This window comes from Aythya marila (assembly GCF_965140915.1).
Source record: "Aythya marila genome assembly, chromosome: 4".
NCBI lineage: Eukaryota > Metazoa > Chordata > Aves > Anseriformes > Anatidae > Aythya > Aythya marila.
Genome location: NC_139045.1, coordinates 67861379 through 67882869, shown reverse-complemented (window position 1 = coordinate 67882869; position 21491 = coordinate 67861379). Strand labels below are relative to the sequence as shown.

Below are 21491 nucleotides of genomic sequence, written 5' to 3'. Positions count from 1 at the left end.
AAGGAGAAAACTACTTGGTTGTACTTGGTTGAGTGAGCTCTAGAATAAGTCCTTTCACCTAGCACAGGACTATCATTAAGCTCAGACATTAGGAATAGTAGTTCAGGGAGGTCTATTTGACATGCTAAAAGATTTACAAGACACTCAACTTTTAATTGTTTTTGTAGTTGCCATGAAGAGAATATAGTCTCTGAAATTTTCAGAAGTTTGTGATTTACCTGTTTTTTTTATTAAAGCTCACCTTACAGAGTCTTTAGAAATGCCTAGTCCAGTTTAACTGCACAGCATTAAAAGAGCCTTTGAAGGATACAAAAGTATTGTGTTGTCTTGTAACTTCTGAAAAAAAGATCTTGGCTATATATATAATTTTCTAACCAAAAGCCTATTCCTTGTTTCAGTTCTAAGAGTAAGCACCTGGTTTTCTTCCAATTCCTTGAAGAAAAGGCAGCCTTCTGGTTCAGGATACAGAGCTGACTTTTTTGCAACAGTCAAGACTCCTCTGTAGGCAGACCCTTTCACTTCTTCCCACCCCCCAAAAATAACAAAAGGCCACAAATTGATATGGAAGGGATGTTCTGTTAGGTGGTTATCTTCATTGATATTTATCTCTTGTCCAGTTTTGCCTTACTGTTGTTAGCCTTGCTTACAAGCAGTAGAGAAGGTACTGCTGGAGTTTTGTGACAGAAGATCATTGGTCTCATTGTTTTCCCTTCCTGAAACGTGAAATATTTCATGTTTCCTTCCTGAAATGTGAATATTGAGGCATCCCAGCTTCACTTGGGGTTTTGAGCGTTCACCCTTTCTGTCATCCCTCATCTAAATGACTAGACCTTTTGTACATCTTGGGCTGTTTCAGAATGCGTAGTTTGTGTGCTGTGGTTAACTCTGAGGATATTTATCAAATGTCTGACTGTAAAAGATGCTTGCTTAGTGATGATGTTCAAACACAGCAAGCTTGAGGGGAGGTGGGATAACGAGCTGATACAGGTGGTCAGCTGTGCCAGGTCTGGTCCTCTTCTCAGGGTAGACTAGAGGGCCTTAATGGGCTGCAGCTTGTTCTGTTACCCTGGGTTTCTTTCAGAGGTACATTTTGTACAATCTGCAGACCAGCTATAAGAGCTGTTCGTGTGCTTACAAACAATTATTTAATCAGCAGGGCTTCTAGATCAGACTCTACAATTCATAAGGGTTTATTTTCATAATCAGTATTTAAGGAAATCCTGTCAGCCGTTGCTTTACAGTTGCCTTGGGGTAACAGTATATTTGCTAGTAGCATGTAAATAATTGTTAATCTGTACTCAAGAAACACAGTAGAAATTGAAAGTATAAATGCTGCTGTGTTGTTAATTGAAAATTTAAAAAATGAAGTTTACTTCTAACTTGAAAGCATATTTTGAAAAGATGTTTGAGCACAACTAGTGCTTGTAAGTGTACTTCTATTCAACTGCAGCTGTGAGAAATTCTTGACTTCTGTGTGGTAAGAACCAGAAATTCACATCATTGCATCATACCAAAAACACAAGCTTTAGGGAAAGTGATTGTGATCTAGTGACTGGAACTGACAGTGCTGAAGTCTTTTTTTGTACCCTACCAAAAAAGGACTTCCCAGGTTTCTAATGAGCATAATTGCTTGCGTAGCCTTCTAAGGTGTTTGTGTTGCAAGTTCTCATCAAAAAAAGACATGAAACTCAAGTTCATCGGGAAATGGATACTAATGCTATAACTTGATGCTTACTCTTGTCAGTTGACTCTTTGCTCAGCTCTTGTTTATGCTTAATTGCCATCTTAAAATTAATGGCTCAGTTCTTTGGCAGATCATAGACGGGGCTATGTAGTTGTTGGTTTGGGTTAGTATCCTGGGGCAATGGATATCTGTAGCAAACCTTCAGAAATGCCATGCCTGGGCTTTAATGTCAAGTGTTAAGATGTTCGGATTTTGGTTTTGGCACAGGCTTGTTGAGCCTTTGACCAGCCACACAACCTTTGTGCTTAACCATGCAACCTTTATGTTTAGTGAAGCATCAGCCACTTTCCTCTTAATTACTGAGCAGGAAAAATGTTGAAAACCTTTAGTCTATTTGTGTCAATTCACAGGACATTACAATTCAGTGTGCTTTAAAGTCATAATTTCCAAGAATTATGAGAAATAATTGTTTCATTGTTTTTGAAGTCAGGATTTAGGGAGCTTGCTTATTTTCTTAAGAGTCATTGTGATGATGTGCTCTTATGAATCCTTTTTTAAGGCATTTGCTGTACAAAAACGTAGTAGTAGAAAGGAAATTAAGTCTTTATCCTATTTCTGGGGCTCCTTACGGTGATAGTCATCGGTGAATGGCATAAGCACATTCTGAAGTTGATGTTGCTGCTCAAGCGATAGTAGATTACTGCATGCAACCAAATTCTCTCACTTGTGTCATTCCGTAGCATTTTCCCAAACTGGAGGTAGTGTAGTAATCTTTTTAGCATTGATCATGAGGGTTCTGATTAACAAGCTTCTAGCTTTATTTTTACCATTTTAGCTCGTCAGTGAATAGTCAACTTGTATATTTACCCTTTAGAATTTGGAAGGATAAATATATCAAGCAATAAAATTGGAATAAACATGGCTCAGTAGGGTTGACATCTGGTTGCCCGTGGGAAAGAGGCTCTAGAAATGTTGCACTTCCCACATTCTTGCTATTATTGGTTACAGAGCACTGGAACAAGCAGTTGTTGGTTACTTTTTTTTTTTCTGAAAAATGACTAAAAATACTCATTTTGGGATACAGACAGCTATGTGGGCCTAGGTATATCGATAATGTCACTTGAACAACATTTTACAGGCTGGCAGAACTCGGTGTGATTTTCGATCGAATGTCTCTTCTGTAACAAGCGCTGTTTGAACTTCCAGGGTCGGAACAACACACGATTCCTGTAGTGAAGATATGTATAGTACCTTGCTACAAAGGTATCATCAGCTGGAACAGGAAATGGGTCAAGTTGCTGAAGCATGGCTTGAATGCCAGAAAAGAATAGATGACTATGTCGATGAACAGGTAAGAACTGTGTAAACAGTTTCATGACTAATCATGCAAGGGAGCAGCTCGTGGAAGGCTGTGCCTCCGGTGAAGAGTTTCTTTGGTATTTTTATCTGGAGCTTTGAAGCTACACAGTGATACTTTTTTCAATGATGTCAGTCTTAGAAAAAAGAATCCTAACATAATAAAACATAATGGTGATTGTGCAGAAATACCTTCAGATTGTTGCAGCAGATTCTTATGCCCTGTTTTAGAGATGGTCTTTGAATATTTTTCAGTGAATTCAATCTGTGAATTACCCGTAGTGCATTAATGTTGAACTTTCTTCCCTAGACATTGCTGGTTGGGGGAGGAATCCCCAAAAACTAGGCTTCCAAAATAATTGTATTAAATGAAATTCATAGCAAGAGATTGCCTTGAAATGATTTTTAACTTCTTTATGCATGTTGCATATTGTGATAGGAACTTTGTCATACCACATTCAAAACCAGAACATGCAAGTCTCGCTACGTAAATATTTGTGTAGATGTACAGATATTTGTAGATGTACAGTGACATCTGTAGCTACCTGCTTTATAATTGTGTGTTTTAACTGCTGATTCTTCTGGGTCTACAAAAAACTGTGTTGTTACACTGTCTTCATTGTGAAGAGCTTACTTTTAAGAAATGCTGGCTATTTGTTTTGAAAGTGGTAGTTTATGCTCTCCCAAAACGACTCCTTTGCTTTTTGTCTGCAGTTCAAAGATCTCAAATTGTTATAACACCTTAGGGATAAGGCTTTGGATAGTGTTCAGTTCAATCAAGGAAAATAGAAAAAAGAATTTATCTTGAACTTGGAGATAAAGTTTTATAGAACACATATTTTAAAGTTCTATGAGCATTACAAGTATAGAGATCTCATTTGAAACTTAGTAATGCTACGTTAGTCTCACAGGATACTTTTAAGTGTTACAGTACAATGTGAATGTCCTCCAGAGGGTCTTCCCTGTGATGAAGATTTAACTAAACTCCTACCATTAATTTCTGTACCTTCAATTGGGAAGTTTAGGAAGCTTTTCTCTTGTTCAGGCTGCTTTTTTGCACCTGAATAATGGATAAGTGAAATTTCAATCATCTCACTTGGTGTTATTAGAATTCATTTTCTTCATGGTTTCAGTGGTGTGGCTGTCTGATGCTGCCTCTTTGGTAAGAAAAGGAAGTCAGGTCCCTTCTCATCATGCACTAATTTTGCCAAAAGCTGGAATTTGTGTAGAGTTGCATTCATATTGAGCTGCTTATTTGATATGTATGCTCCCCAATATAAACTCTTAACTGATTTCCTGTTTCTCTGTATCAGGTGACCATGCAGTTACCACAAGTGCTTTTTAGAGCATTTTTTATCTACTCAGAAAATCCTGTACCCTGATGCAAACAGAAACCCTTTGTCCATTTGGGGAAACATAGCATGACATTCGTATTAGTGAATTAAAAAACCCTGCAAAGGGCTTATGGGGGACAACAATTTTTAAAGTAACCAAATTTTATAGGGTGTATTGATAATTATACATAGAAAAGCATTTCATAGTCCCACCTTAAAGTCTATGGTGATGTTACCTATGACTATTCTTGATCAAAATCACATCGTACCTAAAATTGCAGTGATATTTTTGTCAACAAGGTAAAAATCATAAAGCCCAGCTACTATGGAAACTGTGGATCTGAACAGTGAGTGCATGTTGATTATTTGTTGCCTCTTGCCTTAACAAAGTTGTGTGGTTTTGCTGCTGGTGTATCGATGGTCAGAGCGTGCAGATCAGCAGCTAGTAGAATTTAAGAATGGTCCTTCCTTATCTGCTGTGAAACTACACCCAAAAGTTCAGACAGGACATGAGTGAGCAAAATTAATGGACCTCTCCTACAGTGTGTGGAGTTACTTGCTCTTGGGTTGAAAAATGAACAGCTTTGGCAAGCAATACAAATAATGCATTTTTTCTAAAGACTGTAAGACAGCTGTGTCATGCACAGGCTTGTAACAGTGACACACTCTTATATTGTGCGTACACCAATAACATGCAGGAAAAGCATTCATTCATATCAACACCTTTATCAGTGACACGTTACGATGACGTGAGGAAGATGCTCAGGGTATCTGTAATACACCAGAGTTTCAGTACGTACAGTCTGCACCTCCAGGTCCTACTGTTTACCAAATTTAGACAGCATTTAACTTGGGAGGTTGTAAATGTATTTCAATCATTTCCGGAAGTAAAGGCTAGATAATCATATGTACTTTGTGGGTGTTTCCTTTTTTTTAATTCTGCTGGCTCCCACAGAAGAAAGGAATATGGAAATGCCTCTGCCCAGTTCCACAAGAGTGCAGGGAGAGCTTCTTGCTCACCTCTTCCTATTCACAGGTGATTTGTTGCAGTCCTGGCCAGCATAGTAGAAGATAAACTTCATAGTATTTTATGGGCATAGTTGTTCTTTTGTCTTTGTGGCACCTATACATCTAAACATATCTTTTGCTATTTTTGGTGCTGAGAATTTGCAATAAGAGGATTTTTTTTTCTAGTGAAACAGGCTAGGGAAACAGCTTAGATTCACAGGTGAAATTTGGGATGCTCAAAGGTATTATACACATCTGATAGAACTTAAAACTTGGAAACAGCAAGCATCCTGTGCTACATGTTCAAGCATCAGAGTTTCTTACAGGTGGTCTACTGTAATGTGTCAGTTGTGACCAAACTATTGTTTTGCTTCATGCTTAAATCTGTTTGAGTTCACATGGCTGTCTCAGTTCAAGATACCTTGTCTGATAGATCTCAAACAGCTTTTAGCCTTAGATTAATAAAAAAAAAAAAAAAAAAAAAAAGAGGCAGAAGTTAGTCATAGTAGACATCTCCTCTCAGCTGGGCAGCAGTGCTAGCATATTCATTGCAGATGCATGAGACTGGAGTGTAAATTTCTCATTCTGACGGCATCTCAATTTCTGTATACCACTTCCCCAAAGATTTCTTAGGCATGAATCATGAGGTTTGTGTTGAAGATGCTTTGCTCTGCTGAAATAGCAAATATTTGGGGGTGGGGGGTGGGGATGGATGGACTGATTCCCTGTTATTTATGGAATTAGTAAGTTAAGATACTTGCGGACATGGTATAGGAAAGGCTGCTAAGGTGGAAGTAGGGAAACTAACTTCAGCCCATTAATACTTAAGAGTACCAGGATTTAAGCCATGCTATTTTCCTTGATAGTTTCTTGGCAGACTTGAGTAGGTAGCTCCCAGTTAATGCACTGGCTGTTTTTAAACTTTAATTCTTTGGCATCAAAATCTTCTTTCATAATGTATAGCAAATGTAGGTGCTCAGTTTTAGTGGTGAGGCTTCAGCTAAGTGTCTGGACACCTAAAGCAGTGAGTACTGCTGTTTTTAATTGTACCTTAAGGATACTCAGAATCTGATAGTATAGCTGAGATGAAATCTTCAACATCTTTGGCTTTAGGCTCTGCAGCGCTCATTAGTGTGCCTAGGAAGTGGTACAAATGGTTCAAGAATGTTTCATGCGTGCTGTGTAGGAACACATGATAAACTCCTTTTGTGTTGCTATTGTAACCTCCCTGGAGTAAGGGAAATAAAAATGCACAGTAGCAATTAGAATTATATGCTGCTAATTGCATCAAAAATCCATTAGGCAGAACTTTACCACTTAATGCAGTTTCAAATCCCCAGCTTTAGATTTTCAGTTTCCCTAGTTAAATAATGGTAATAGCAATAACACGCTTAAATTAATATTAAGGCTTATAACTTTAGATCAAGGGATAAATATTTGGAGGCACAATTTTAAAGAAAAAAGATTGCTAGTGGCATAACCTACTGCACTTTGGTTTGTTAACATATCTTTATGAAGGGGTTTGGTATATTCTGTTGCTGCAATTCTTTTTATTAGCCAGGTAAATCAAAAAGTAAAAGAACCTAGATAATTGTTTTTCCTTGCTGATGAATTAGTGTTCTTAAAAAGCTGTAAGGTACAGTAGGAGAAGCTTTGTTCCTGTGTTCTGCTGTGTTAAAGTTCATGGAAGCTTTGGGGTTCTGTCAGTAAGTTTGTTTGCTAAATCAGAATAAGATGATTTCTATACAAAACGTTAGGAGCTCTGTGCACTTTGTACAGTGTCATTCAAGGTCAAGTAATTATAAAATTTTTCCAGCCTTAAATAAATCATGGGAATGAAATCGATTGAGATAAAAGCAGTAAATAGTGTTAGTCTAGGTTGCTACTTAATCTTATGTTTACTCTTCTAATTTTTTCACTCAGATTAGATGGCTAGTTCCACGTGTGGTACGGGAGTTTGCACTGCACCTATACTGAGGCCTTGCTAAAACTTCTGGCCCTAGATTCTGATGGATTTCAGTGTATCTGGGATGTTAAAGGTTTAATGACAAAAATTCTATGAAATTATGTAGTTGGAGGGAAAAAAAAAAATAAGTAACAATAGTGGAAAAATCTTACTTAAGAGTAGTGTAAATGAATATAAAATCTTTTACTTAAGGGACCCAAATCAAAGGATTAACAAATAAACTAAACATCATGTTGACTGAGTATGCAAGTACTTTCAAAATGGTGTAGATGAGTTAGATTTCATGAGACTTTGATAGACCGACTAACCACAGCCTACAATTTCTATGATTAAACCAATGAGTTTTCCTTAAATTCTGTTTTAGATGGCAATGAAAACAAAGCAACGCATGCTAAAGGAAGACTGGGAATTTTTTAAACAAAGGCGTTTTATTGAAGAGCAGGTAGGATTTGTTTATACCATACTAAGTTATATTAATGTTTCCTGTATATTTTTAAGATGCAAACATCCGAGTGTAGTATATTGTGCTAGTTTTCTATGACCTAATTCTGTGACTTTGCCAGGCTTGAAACTTGGTTAGCTAAAGTACAGAAAGCAAGATCCAAGACGAGTATGTAAACTTAGTAACTAAAAGGTAAAAGATAAGCGCTGTAGTCTTAAAATTGAATATGTGATGTTAAAATTCCCTATGAAATCAGAGGAATTTCTGATGCCTCAAGATGGGATCCAAAACAGCCAATACATTAAGTGTGGAGCTGCCGTGACACACGGGGTAGGGAATATTGTGTTCAAGAGCGTGTTAAATTCCCTTGTGTGTGCAGAGCTGGGGAGCGTGAGCCGCAGCAGCAGGGTGGCTGACTGCATCTGTTAGGGCTCTGGAGATGTCTTATGCATCTGTTCTGTGGGGTAAAGCCTGAGCAGAGGTACCCACTTTTTTTTTAAGGTGTAGCCGGAAAGGGGCCACTAGCAGTTGCCACTTCAGTATAAATTATCTGCTATTTAAGGCACACCACTCTTTTCTCTAGCCTGGAAGTGTTCAAGCACATATTGTGCTTTCTGTAAGAGTATAGAGTGACTAGGCCAGAGTCGACACTGGATGGGGGGTGAACCTGTCCACTCCTGTACCACTATACAGGAAGAAATGCTAGTCTTGAGCCAGACAGAGTATGATTGTACATTTTTATAAACTTAAGTTTAAATTGGCAATGTCTCAAAACAGTCACCAGTACTTTTTTCTTTAAGGAACATAAGGCTGTGTTAACCACAAGTTTGGAACGTCTGTTCAACCAGGCCCCTCAGAGGGACTTGAGGGAGAATCCTCTTTTTACTTGATCCTAATTGGGCTTAAGTGAGCTGTAAGCCCATGGCTGCTTAGGTAAGGGTCAGGTCTTGCCATCTACAGAAGTGGAAGCTTAGGCACATCCTTGTTTAACCTAAGGTTTGTGGGTATCTAATGAAATTAGGTGCTTTCAGGATTAGGCCTCTGCCAGTTGGAGGTTATTTAGATTGTTTTTTCACTAATGTGGTGAAGTCCTGTTTTGGGCAGCTGCTTCATTCCTTGAGTCTATCCCATTGTGACTGCAGAATTAGTCCTAATTATTTTTTGCAAGCTAAAGGTGAGTTTGCATTCTTTCTCCATTTGTCAGCAGTGTCCTTTTGTGCATACTATGAAACATGACAAGAACTGCTCAAGTTGAGTGTGTGTCAGCAGAAATACCATGCGGGGTGCATTTACAAATGAGGTGGACTTGGCTGCTTTACTGTTTCAGTGGAGAAACATACTTTCTTTGAAGAGCTTCAGTGCCAAAAATTTGTCTGTAACTTAGTACCTTTTTAGTCGTGATCAAAACATCACTTTCATAAAACTGTACCTTGTAAAATACTTCTCCTAATGAACCCTTTTTGATTATGCAATATGTTGACATGATGTGCCATTGAATTGTTAATGGAAAGATTTGCACTACTAAAACATTGCCTTTATAATTTACTTCAGCTTAATAACAAGAAAGCACTAGCTGGGGAGAACAACTTCACAGACACAATGAGACACATGCTGTCATCACGTTTGAGCATGCCTGACTGTCCCAACTGTAATTATAGAAGAAGGTGAGATGATGTTTTTAACTTGAAATCATAATACATGATTAATTTCTTGTGTTAGATGAAAAAAGGACTTATATTACTGTAAGAAAGAGTCTGGTTACTTTAAATGAATGCTTCTCAAACAAGGTCATAAATATCTGTAACTTTAATTCTTGAACAGATGTACTTGTGATGACTGCAGCCTTTCACACATTTTAACGTGTGGCATCATGGATTCTCCTATAACGGATGATATCCACATTAACCAGTTACCACTACAAATCGATTCTGCTCCAGATTATCTGTCTGAGATCCGCCCACCTAGTATGTCTTCAGCAAGTTCAGGATCAGGTTCCAGCTCGCCTATTACCATTCAGCAACATCCAAGGCTGATCCTCGCAGACAGTGGTTCTGCACCAACTTTGTAAGTTCTTCTGTTTTAAAAATTTGAAGTAGTGAATTGAACTTAATAAGGCAAGTTACATAGGCTAACCATCATTAGGTAATGCTATTTTTGCATCAAAGTAATTAATCCTGATACTGTATTCAGAAGACCACAAGTCCAGTGCTGTATGCTGTGCAAACACCTGAAGAAAAGCTTTTAAAAGCTTCCAGAGATGTTGACTTAATACTGCTTGAAATGTGTTGTTCTCCCTGTTAGAAGTATCTGCCACCCTTTTTCTTCATGGAGATCACAGTAATCATTAGATTTGAGGCCTTAGGCTAATGGTAGGCTTTTGCCTCTTCGATAATTCTGAGGGGATAAAACTGGTTGGCTGACTTCTGTATGTGGTTTGGGTGGATCTAGCCAGCAGTCTTCTGTCATGTGATATTCTAAAAGAATATTTTAAAGAAGGAAAACAAAACAAAACAAAACAAAAAAAAAAAGAAACTTCAGTACTGGTGGGAATGTTAATGAAGTACTTAGTATCAGTCCAGTCAAGGAATTGTCATCAGGATTCTGTGTTAATATCATGTGATGAATGAAGAAGGTGCAAATGAGTGGGATGTTTCTGAATATCACTTCACTAAGTTCAGTTTTCTTTAAATGTTTACTATTTAACACTATGATCACTATGATCCGTGGTTTAATCTTTAACAGTGGGACTTTGGGTCATGTTTGAAAACAGGCTATGTGATAGTATGGTTAACTACATAAATATATGTTTTGTAATTTCTGTAAACTAGATTTGGTGCTGAAATGTCCAGAATTGGTAAATTTGTCTCTTCAGAAGCTAATGAAGTTAAATTCAAGTATTACTTGCTGTAAAAAGCCCCTTTTTTTTAGGGAAATGCTGCTGCTTCTTGGGGAAGAGTCATTTTATTTCTTGTATCGGACCTAAGTCTACTTGTTAGATTTGCTCTTTGCACATTTTAAGTGTGCCTAGTGGTGCCATCACATAATTTAAATTCTGGTGAAGTGTCTCATGGAATGCAAAAAGATACGGTGCACAGTCTAAAAGCTCTTAAGAGCTCGGGGTTGGTTATTTCATGTTTTTACAGCAATCTTTGCAACACTTGCCTGGAGTGGGGAATAAAACATGCCTGTTCTAGCTGTCTGTAAGAAGACGTTCATTAAGCATTTTAGAGGAGACTTTGAAAAGCACACAGGTGTGGGGTCATCTAGCAATTGAGAAACTTAAGATTTATTATGACATGTCGAATATTCAGTACTTATACTGACTGGTTTGGAACTTAATGATGGAAAAAGTTAAGTTCTACAGTGTGCTCTTTGCCACTTCACACTTTCTTTAAATGAAATAATTGGCACAAGAAGGCCTTTTCATCAAATTCAAGGTCATTTGTATCCTGTCATTTTTAAGATAACAAATTTATTGGTCATAAGACATTGTTGGAAAATATTTTACATGGAAATAGCAGAGAATCTTATTTTCAGTACAGATCTTGTGTTCAGGCATGCACTTACTGCATTCAGTAGGGCTATACAGCAGATTACTTGGTTTTACTTGAATGAAAAAAATAAGGTCAGTTAAACAAGTCGAAAGAAAATGCTTTGACTCCCAACTGGGATTTTAATATAAGTGATACTCCATCTTATTTCATTTTGGTGACTGCTTTCACGATAACCGAGGTTCCTGAGCGCTGTGATTTACCTAAGCCTCTCTTCCCCTCAGTGGTAGTGATGATGAAGATGTTGCACCATTATCAGCAAAATTTGCTGATATCTACCCACTAAATAATTATGATGATGCAGAGGTGGTAGCCAACATGAATGGAATTCACAATGAGCTAAATGGCGGAGGTGAAAACATGGCATTGAAAGATGAGGTACAGCATTTACATTGTCTTACTTTTTTCTGGCAGTTGGACTTTTTTTGCTAGAGAAAGGCTTGTCCTTCCCTCGGATGTTAATAAGTTGATGTTGTCTAGTCTCCTCAGGTGAGCAGTACTAGCAGCAGTTCCTCAGAAGCAGACGATGAAGAAGCAGATGGGGAGAGCAGTGGTGAACCACCAGGGACTCAAAAGGAGGAAATGTCTCTAGGAAAAAGGGCATTAAGGAAAGATGAAGCAAAAATGGATAGTCCACCACCTTCCTACCCTAGTCAGCAGGTATAGTAATCTACACAAGAATCTTCCAGTAAATGGACTTCTGAAATGTGGCTGCTTGAATGATAATAGTTGTCTTCAATTTTAATTATATATTCAAGGTTAAATGCATTAAGTTACCTGTAGTTACCTATGATATCTAAAGTAAGTTTCAGTTGATTGTATACTGTCATGGTTACTGTCTTCCTTTCTCGCAAACGGATGTTACTTATTTTGAAGGTGTTTTCAGTAGAAGGGAAAAGAGTTTCTTCCTGCCTTGTATGAGTGAGAAACTCAAACGTTTCTTCTTGGAAACTTGGTCTTTGCTACGTGTGAATGTTGTTTGAAATTACTGTTGTGGGGCATCCAGTGAGAGTGCATGGTTAATGAGCGTATTATAATCCTATATCTGAGGACTAATTTGCCTTGTTGAAACCTCGTGTAGGGTCTGTTGCATACAGCATGATGTGTGGTTTGTTGTTTTGGTGGTTTGTTGTGGGTTTTGTTGTTTTTTTTTTTGGTTTAAGATTGAGCTCTTTACTGTAAGGTCACTAAACCACCCAGAGTATTTGCTCAGCAGGCAGCAGTGTCTGGTTTAACAGCTGAACAAATAGTTCCGTGAGCACCAAAGCAAAGCATCCCCTGGACTTGTCTTTGTGTGGCTTTCAGTCTGAGTTATCCTGCAGCTCTAACATGGGTTCACTGCTTCGAGAGGGAAAATATCAGTCACTCTTATTGCTTATTGTACAAAAGACTCTGCACTGGAGGGGGCAGCTTTGAGGGCTTAGATGATAGTCAGGTGGGAACTCCCATTCGATGTTCCCCTGTGGTTCAGATGTTTGTAAGGCCCTCTGGTGAAAGGATTTTCTCCTGTGTTATGGGTATTAAGCTACAACGTCTCAACATGCTCACTGAAAGAAAAATCTTTTTTTTCTGTGTATGGCTGACCAATGCCATAATGCTTAAATGGGTTGAGACATCTGTCAAGCTAGCTTGAAACTGGCAAACAGATCCAGCTTTTGTTGTGGAAAATCAAGTGCTGCTGAGATTATATAAGGCTGCTTGCCTTGGGGAGGTAAACTAAAATGCAAGGTGAAAGGGAGCATTTAACCTTTCTCTTTTTGTTTTCTTGGAGCAAAAAATGATTAGGTACTCTGAAGAGCTCTGACTTCTTTTTAGCCTGATAATCAGGGCTGTGTGTTTACCTTGTAATGCTACATGCATATGATTAATTTCACACGTATTTGAGATCTTTTGGCATTAATCTACTGGAGTTTCTCATTTTACTAGGTCAAGAGAGGTGATCCTTCCCCTCTACTTGGCATTGCTGAGGCCACCCCTGTAGCAGTTCTGGGCCCCCCAGTAGAGGAGAGACACGGATATCCTGGAAAGAGCCCAACAGAGGGCCACCAAGGTGGTGAAGGGCCTGGAGCAGCACTGCTGTGAGGAGAGGCTGGGAGAGCTGGGGCTGCTCTACCTGGAGAAGAGAGGGCTCGGGGGGATCTTGTCAATGCCCGTAAATACCCAAAGGGAGGGTGCAAGGAAGATGGAGCCAGGCTCTTCTCAGTGAGGGCCAGGCCAAGAGGCAGTGAGCACAAACTGGAGCACAGGGGGTTCCCTCTGAGCATCAGGCAGCACTTCTGCGCTGTGCAGTTGATGGAGCCCTGGCTCAGGTTGCCCAAAATACCTTGTGGCAAAGGCTGTAATGCTTTTAAGTGAACATGAGGTGTTATTTCTTCCTGAGAGGAAGGTATATTGGAGAAAGATACCACCTGTCAATTCTTTTCTAAGATGGTAATGTTGTTTCTTGGGGAAAAAAATCTCTACTGTCATATTGCCGGGAAGAAATCACCACTGGGAAGTGTTCCTGGTATTGCTTCCAGTAAAACCATCTTCCAGTAAAATGCCCAATGAAAGTGGTAGGAAAAAACGCTAATTTAAGAGGGAAATGGAGCTGTGCTTTCCTGGGCTTTTTCTCCTCCAGAGTATTTGAATCCTTTTAAGACAGAGTAATGATACATTGAGGTCAGTTAAAGGGTCCAGTAAGACACAGGTTTTACAATGGTATAAATGACTTCTTGTTGTGTAATGTGGACATTTCTTACAACAGTTGCATGGTAGTTGAGTTTGGAAGAGACCTCTGCACATAGTCTAGTGTGACCCTCCTGCTCAGAGCAAGGCTGCCCAGGCAGGGTTGCTCAGTCCTGTATCCAGGTGGGTTTTATATATCACTAAGGATGGAGGTTTCAAAACTGCTGTGGGTAACGTGTTCCGATGCTTAGCCATCCTCACAATAAAATCAGTATGTAAACACTTGGAGTGGAATTTTGAGCCTGCATTTCAGTCTGTGCCCATTTTTTCATGGGATACCACTGAGAGGAGTCTGGCCCTGTTGTCTTTACCCACCCTCCACCCCTGCAGTCAGGTATTTATACACACTGGTAAGATCCCCCTGAGCCTTCTCAGTTGAGGCTGAACAGTCTCAGCTTGCTCAGCCTCTCCTTGACAGATGCCTCAAGGCCTGAATCATCTTTGTGGCTCTTTGGGGGACTTGCTGCAGTACATTCACATCCGTCTTGCACTGAGGAGCCCAGCACTCGACCCAGTAATCCCACTGTGCCCAGCCAGTTTTTAGCAGAGGGAAAGGATCCCCTCCTTTAGCAAGCTGGCAATGCTCTGCCTAACATTGCTCAGGACTTCTTCCAACTTTATCAGCTAATCAACCCTTATTACTACTTTCTGTGCATACTGTTTTTCCATATACTTGGGAAATTATGGAAAATAAACATCTAATCCCATTTACCTAATGGAGTAATTACCTAGCAATTGCCTAATGTTGTCAAGGTTCCTGTTCCTGTCTCTCCTTGACAATTCTTATCAGTGTTTTGCTTGTTGTCACTGATAGTAGACATTCAAAATTTGGTATCAAATTGTGTTAATCTTTAGGATGTTCCATGCTTAACTGAGATAAAGATCCTTTATTAGTGCTTTTACTTAACTTAATAGCTTCCCATAATGAAAGAATTCAATGGATGCTCTGAATTTATTAATTATGTATGGAAAAGTAATCGTTTATAATTATGAAGAAAAAATCATGGAGGGAGCTGTCTGACTGTATTATAAAATACGTTGATTTTGTTTTTTTTTATTTTGCACTTACAGGCTGACCAAGGCCCAAATGCTTGTGAATGTCACGTTTGCAAACAAGAAGCTTCAGGTCTTACAGCCTCTGCACTTGCAACTGGACGCCTGCCTGCTGGCCATCAGTTCATGAATCCTGAAAAACCTGCACATCCCGCACTTCATCTTTATCCTCACATCCATGGACATATACCTTTGCATACAATCCCACACCTTCCTCGTCCACTTATCCACCCTACCTTGTATACAGCTTCCCCCTTCACACACAATAAGGTAAGCCTGCCGAAGCAGCCACGTTCTGGTCCCAGGAGAAATGCTGTACACCTGTGTGAATTACTAGGTGACAAAGTGTCCATAAAACCGTAAAAATCACTTTAGTGTGTGGTCTGTTTGTAGGAGTTCTTTTTGGAAGAAATGGTGTGAGGGGTAGGGAATAGAACAGATTCAGAAATGGTGAAAGGTTCGTACAGCAGAGCTAAGAGCAGCTATCATCAGGAAGACTGACAATTTCCTTGCTGTGAATAGGAAGAATGTAGAATCAAATGAGTCTTGAATGGTAGAAGAGTAATGGGGCTTTAGTCAGTGTAATAGGACTAATTAAATCTCCATTTAATATATACTGGAGGTTAAAATTTAATATTCCATTTTGGTGATAATATCCTGAGGTTTCTAGTTCAGTATTAGTAATTTTTTGAGAAAAACGAGGTATTAAAAATACTCGCTTTTCTCTGCTTTGAGAGAACTTGATTTTTTTGCAGGTTCTGCAAAGTTCTTTTGACCCAAGGCTTTTAAGTAATGAATGAGAGAGATGCAGAACAGATTGAGACCAGGTGACTGCTTTTAGAATTGAGTCAGAAGCAAGAGCTTCTGACGTAATATTTCATTGAATCAAAATGGGTCCTGCTGAAAGGGGCAAAGACTGTCATTAGCATGACGTGTTCCTGTCATCTCCCGTCTGGTCCGGAGATCCTGTGGTTGCAAGTAGAGTAGATTAGCTCACTGAGATGATCATTAATGAACTCTTGCCATTCTCCTTAATATCCTCATTGTTTTTCCTGTCTTATTGGTGTCCTTTCCTTAGTTCTGTTGTGATGCAACAGTTCCTTTTGTCATGCTCCAGCCTGACATTTCTCAACAGCCCACTGGCGATCTTCTGAAATCCTGAATTGTTGTAATCTCCACCTTTTCCATCCTTCCAGCACTTGTCCCCCATCCCTTTGTAGCGGTCCACTCAAGTTCTCATCCGTGCAGTACCCTGATCTCTGCTCTCTTTCCTTTCAAAAGACCTTTGCATAGTGAAACATCTGCAGCGTATTGTCAAGGCTCCACCAGAAGCCCCATGCAGGGTGGCAGGCTGCTAGCACTGAGTGGCTTTATTATGCTGGCCAGATCTATTAGTTTTGGCACAGCACCTGAACCAGCTGGGCTCCATGTATTTATGTTGTGCGGGAGCTAGAAAGGCATATGTGGAAGCTGAAGCTTTAGGGAGCTTTCACGTTTGAAGAGCCAGATGAATTCAGCAGAGCTGGTAGTGAAGGAGCTAATAAGCCCGACTGCATCAGGCTTGTTTCATCGTGGAAAGGCTGTTCTGTCTCTGTGATGTTTTTTCTACCCACATGTGCAAGTTTTCTTTTATGGAGGGTATTCCTGCTGCTCTGGCTTTCACCATTAGTCAGATGATGAAAATCTGTCTGGATTTAAAAAAATAAAAATAAAAAGTCCAGGTATACAAGTTCTCTTGGTTGGGAGTGTTTAGGCATTAGTTTCTGAAATTACTGGACTCAGGTGACATTTTTAATATTTAGATCTACACCAGTATAGCCTTTCATTGCATGAAATGTGGAGGAATGGGATGATCACTTGAAAAAAGCCAAAGAAAAGGTGACAGTAATTGAACGTAATGCTGGAATTGCACAAGGTTTCTGGAAGAAAGTTACATTTTAGAATGTGAATAAACAATTTCAGCTAGAAGAAATGGGGTGCGCCAGAACAACTTGCCTCTATAAAACAGGAAAAAGTATTGTATTGGGCTTATTTTAAGATGATTTTTGGAATAAAAGGGTGCATTCATTGCCTGTTTCAAGCTGGGAACCTTTTAGTACTGGAGGTGAAAAGAGTAGACAAATACAATCAAGCTTTTAAAAGATGTTTTCAAATAGTAAGTGTTTAGTTCTTCTATTATGCTATTTCCAATCCTGAAGTTTGTAATCCTTTATCACAATTGTTTTATGTGGTAGTGGTTATAATGTCAGAGAAATGTTTTTGGCAGCCTAGGCTTTGAAAGGTAGTAATTCCTAACAAGTTCTACATTGAAATAAATATTTTTTAATGAAAAATGGTGACCCACTGATATTATATATTTACCACGGTGTTTTTGGAGAAGGCTTCTTGGTATTCATCTTCTATCTAAATCTAAAGGAAATGTTTATGATTATAAAATATATACATAAAATCTGTGTAATAAGTTATCTGCATTTAAAAAAAAAAAAATCAAACCCATCTTTTTATCATTCTGGGAAATACTGTTTATTACCCTTAGCTTTTCACAATGCCTTTCATAATTGAAACAGTTTATGATTTGAATGTTGCTGTTGGAGTGACTGTGTAAGCAAACAGAATATTAATGAGGAAAATACTCTTTATTTTTGTAGGCATTACCGCCAGCTCCAGTTCAGAATCATTCAAACAAGCATCAAGTATTCAATGCATCTCTCCAAGATCATATTTATCCAAGCTGTTTTGGGAGCACTCCAGATTGGAATAGCTCTAAATTTATAAGTCTCTGGGGATCAGAGATGATGAATGACAAGAACTGGAATCCTGCTACATTCTTGCCTGATACAATTCCTGGTGAGGTTTTGGTATTATTTCACACTGACTAGTTAAGTCTTATATTTTGAGTGGAATGTGGCACTTTTTTTCCAGGAATGGAAGGTTTTATCATCACGTTCCTATAAGATGGGGTGCTGGCAGAGACTTGCTGCCATTTGTACTTCAGTGGGGCTGAAAATTGGAAAACAAGTTCCTATGCATTGGTGATAGGACTCTAAAGGCAGAAGAATAGCTTACCATTTTTCACCTGTGGTCATTGTAGAGGAATTTTTGTCTTTGGATGCTTAGGGTTGCAAAGAAATTGGAATTCAGGGGAAGCTTAAGGTATTTTTATTCTTCTGTTATGAAGGCCCGCTCATTTTCTACAGGGTCATAAAAGCACTGGTGACATGGTACTACATCCTCCTTACGGTGCACAGAGATAGTGTTGTCATTCAAACAGAGACATAAATCTAGCAAGTGATTTATTTAAGCCAGGAAGCCTTTGGAGATGTTAAGTGTTAAAGTGAAATAGAACAGGTTAATAAATAAATAACCTGTGTATATCTTCCATTCACACGATAGCAAATATAAAAATTGCCTTTTAAAGTAACTTGTATGAAAAAGGGAGCTTGGTTTTGTGTTTTGGCTTTTTTTTTTCCAGACTGATCTGCTGCTAACTTGGGTCAAGCTACTAAAGTGATACTTGAAAGGGAAGACCTTAAAAACTTCCAGAAAACTTTCCCCAGTAGCATAGCTCATCTCCATACAAGCGTAGTTATGAGTAGCTGTTCCAACAGATGATTAGTGGCAAGCTTGTGTCAAAGGTCTGATCACAAAGGGGTTACCGTAGTTGTCTGGAATTACCAATAAGTAAAGATAAGGTTTATAACACCGCACTGATAGAAGGATGTGTTGTTCCTGCCTATGTTGTAATTGTTGCATGGACAACCTGGACTTCCCATGTTGAAGCTTTTATACTTAGGATGTAAAAAGGTATCCAATTTTATTTTTTCAAGTATAAATGGCTATAGGTATCTGTAGCGTCTTTGCTACTTGTTAACACATTTGGCATGTAACTTAAAGGGTTTTTTTACTTCTGCTCTGGGACTTCTTAACACTTTCACTACAGCTGTATTTGGGGGGGAGGGAAAGGGAGTGGTATTTGGGAGGAGAGGATCAGTTCACTAATCTGACCAAGCCAATACTCACAGCATATCCTTGTTCATCTTGCAGCACTACATCTAAATTATGAAATGTTGAGTTCTAAATACCATAAAGACAGTTCTGTAATTCTATGATTCTTAATTACTGTGTGTGTTTCAATTGAAGGGAGTGATATATTAACACCAGCACTCTCAGAAATAAGACCCGAAGCACTTCCTACTACATCTAGCAATGAAGCATCAGCAGTTACTGACAGCAAAGAGAAGAAAAATGCTGCAAAGAAGAAATGTCTGTACAATTTCCAGGATGCCTTTATGGAAGCTAATAAAGTTGTCATGGCAACCTCTTCTGCCACTTCTTCTGTCTCTTGCACAGCTACAACAGTGCAGTCAAGCAGCAACCAATTCAAAGTATCGTCCAAGAGACCTTCATCAATAGGTAAGGAGTTGTAATTCACAGCTTAGTAACTGACTCGAATATATTTAATCATAAATATCTATACGTGTTTATTTAAGTAAAGTTTTGTGTCTTGAGATTATCTTTAATCAGTGTTCTTACTACTCTTGAGTGGTGTTCTCTGTACTCATTCTATAATTTGGTTAAAGACTTTGGTATCTGGGCTTGGGGACTGGTAATTTATGTTGAAATACCCAGTTTTTATAGAAACCGAGAACATCTACCACTGAGTGATGTTTTCGGGCGTTTAAACGGAAACTTATTTCTTTTTAATTGTAAGCAGTGTCTTTTTTTCCCCTCAATTTAGGTGAAGTGTTCCACAATATTAATAAAGAGGACCATAGACATTCTGCACCAGTTGCACCACGAAATAGTCCTACCAGTTTAGCATCCCTTCCTTCACTGTCTCCTGCTGCACTGTCTCCAGCTTCTACGCCCCATCTTCCAAATCTTGCTGCTCCTTCTTTCCCCAAAACTGCTGCAACAGCCCCTGGATTTGTGGATCCTCATTCAGGTCTTTGTCCTGCTACGGTTGCACCTCCTACTTCTACCACAGACAGCTCTGTAAGTGCCCCGCCAAGTGTCTGCAGGTAAGTCTAGCAGCTGAGTGACAGAACTAACCAAGCTTTGATTTCTACAGAGCTGTATCTGTTATTTCCTAGCACACTATCCCACTGTTTGGCTGGGCACTGCAGTGCTAACTCTCAACAGAGAAGAAGCAGCAGTACTAGGATTGCTCTGATAGACTTGCCAGAATGTTTGTGCTGTCAGGTACCTACTGTTACATGTAATGGTTGTGCATACCTTTTCCTTAACTAGGATACTGAATTGTGAGCATTTTTTCTTTTGCCTTGTTCCCTAATTTTTGATAATGGTACTTTTTTTTTTTGTGGGAGGGCAGGGGGTGAGTGAGGAGTGAGCTTCAGAAGGAAGATTCACATATGTTTTGCAGATAGGACAGATGATGGTATGTTTTCACTTTTTAAACATAAGAACAAATGCTAGATGAGTTTTATTAAATATTTTCTACAGTTAAAGGAAAACCACATCACAGTTCCAGAAGAAATGAGCAATAGATGTGTTGGGCATGTATTTAAGCTGTCCTTCGGAGAGAATAAACTGCTGTGTTGCTGCTTATTGGAGAGACATACCGTGTTTTCTCCTTTAAAAATTTTCTCCTTAAAAAATTAAGGTACAAAGAGGGTAATGGCAACATCTTGTTTTTTTGCTGATGCCGATTTTTTTTAAGTGAAGGGCTTGAAAATCTGTCTACAACCAGGGGATTTTAGAAATAAGCTTGGCATTTTACAACTGCATAGTTGTCTTCAGACCACAAGCAATGAGATGGCAGCTATTTCAAAACGATTCCAAATTAAAGCTAAAAGTTTCTGCTTCTGAAGTTATTTTACCCCTTTTAAAAACAAGGAGGAACACTTCCACAGCTCACTCTGTAGGCTACTTATTCAGTGAGTCACCAACTGAGTTTTTCATAAATCACTTTGCCATGCATCATCAAGTCTCTCTTCTTGGTTTTGAGAATCTCCATTTGAAAGCTACTGTAAGAATGCCTTAGGATTTGATGCATCACTGGTGGCTGACATCCCGGTTAGAGAGGTGTTCCTGATGGATGTACATACAGCTGTACATGTTTTTTTCAGTGTTACTTGTATTATAATTTAGAGTTTGTAAAAACTTTTTCTCACTTTAACACAGTGATCCTGATTGTGAGGGCCATCGCTGTGAGAACAGTAACACATATGATCATCAACAGTATGATGGAGAGGAGAGCCAAGATGAAGACAGCTGTTCAGAGCATAGCTCAAGTACCTCAACATCCACAAATCAGAAGGAAGGAAAATACTGTGACTGCTGTTACTGTGAGTTCTTCGGCCATGGCGGAGTAAGTTGCTGGATTTCCAGTTTTATTTTTTCTTTGTCA

The 21491-nt window shown here is 38.9% G+C and overlaps 1 protein-coding gene across 2 annotated transcripts in view; it reads left to right on the top strand.

The window, feature by feature from the left end:
* FAM193A (family with sequence similarity 193 member A) overlaps positions 1 to 21491 on the top strand; it is a 76571-nt gene that overhangs the window by 43532 nt on the left and 11548 nt on the right. The window contains exons 8-18 of one of the 2 annotated variants that reach the window (XM_082759367.1): positions 2891 to 3035; positions 7713 to 7790; positions 9342 to 9454; positions 9612 to 9854; positions 11566 to 11719; positions 11822 to 12001; positions 15140 to 15391; positions 17770 to 17968; positions 19262 to 19534; positions 19860 to 20142; positions 21266 to 21452. In XM_082759367.1, the coding sequence (XP_082615493.1) occupies positions 2891 to 3035; positions 7713 to 7790; positions 9342 to 9454; positions 9612 to 9854; positions 11566 to 11719; positions 11822 to 12001; positions 15140 to 15391; positions 17770 to 17968; positions 19262 to 19534; positions 19860 to 20142; positions 21266 to 21452 (2107 nt within the window). The remainder of the gene's footprint in view (positions 1 to 2890; positions 3036 to 7712; positions 7791 to 9341; positions 9455 to 9611; positions 9855 to 11565; positions 11720 to 11821; positions 12002 to 15139; positions 15392 to 17769; positions 17969 to 19261; positions 19535 to 19859; positions 20143 to 21265; positions 21453 to 21491) is intronic. The other variant, XM_082759368.1, reaches the window with a different exon arrangement.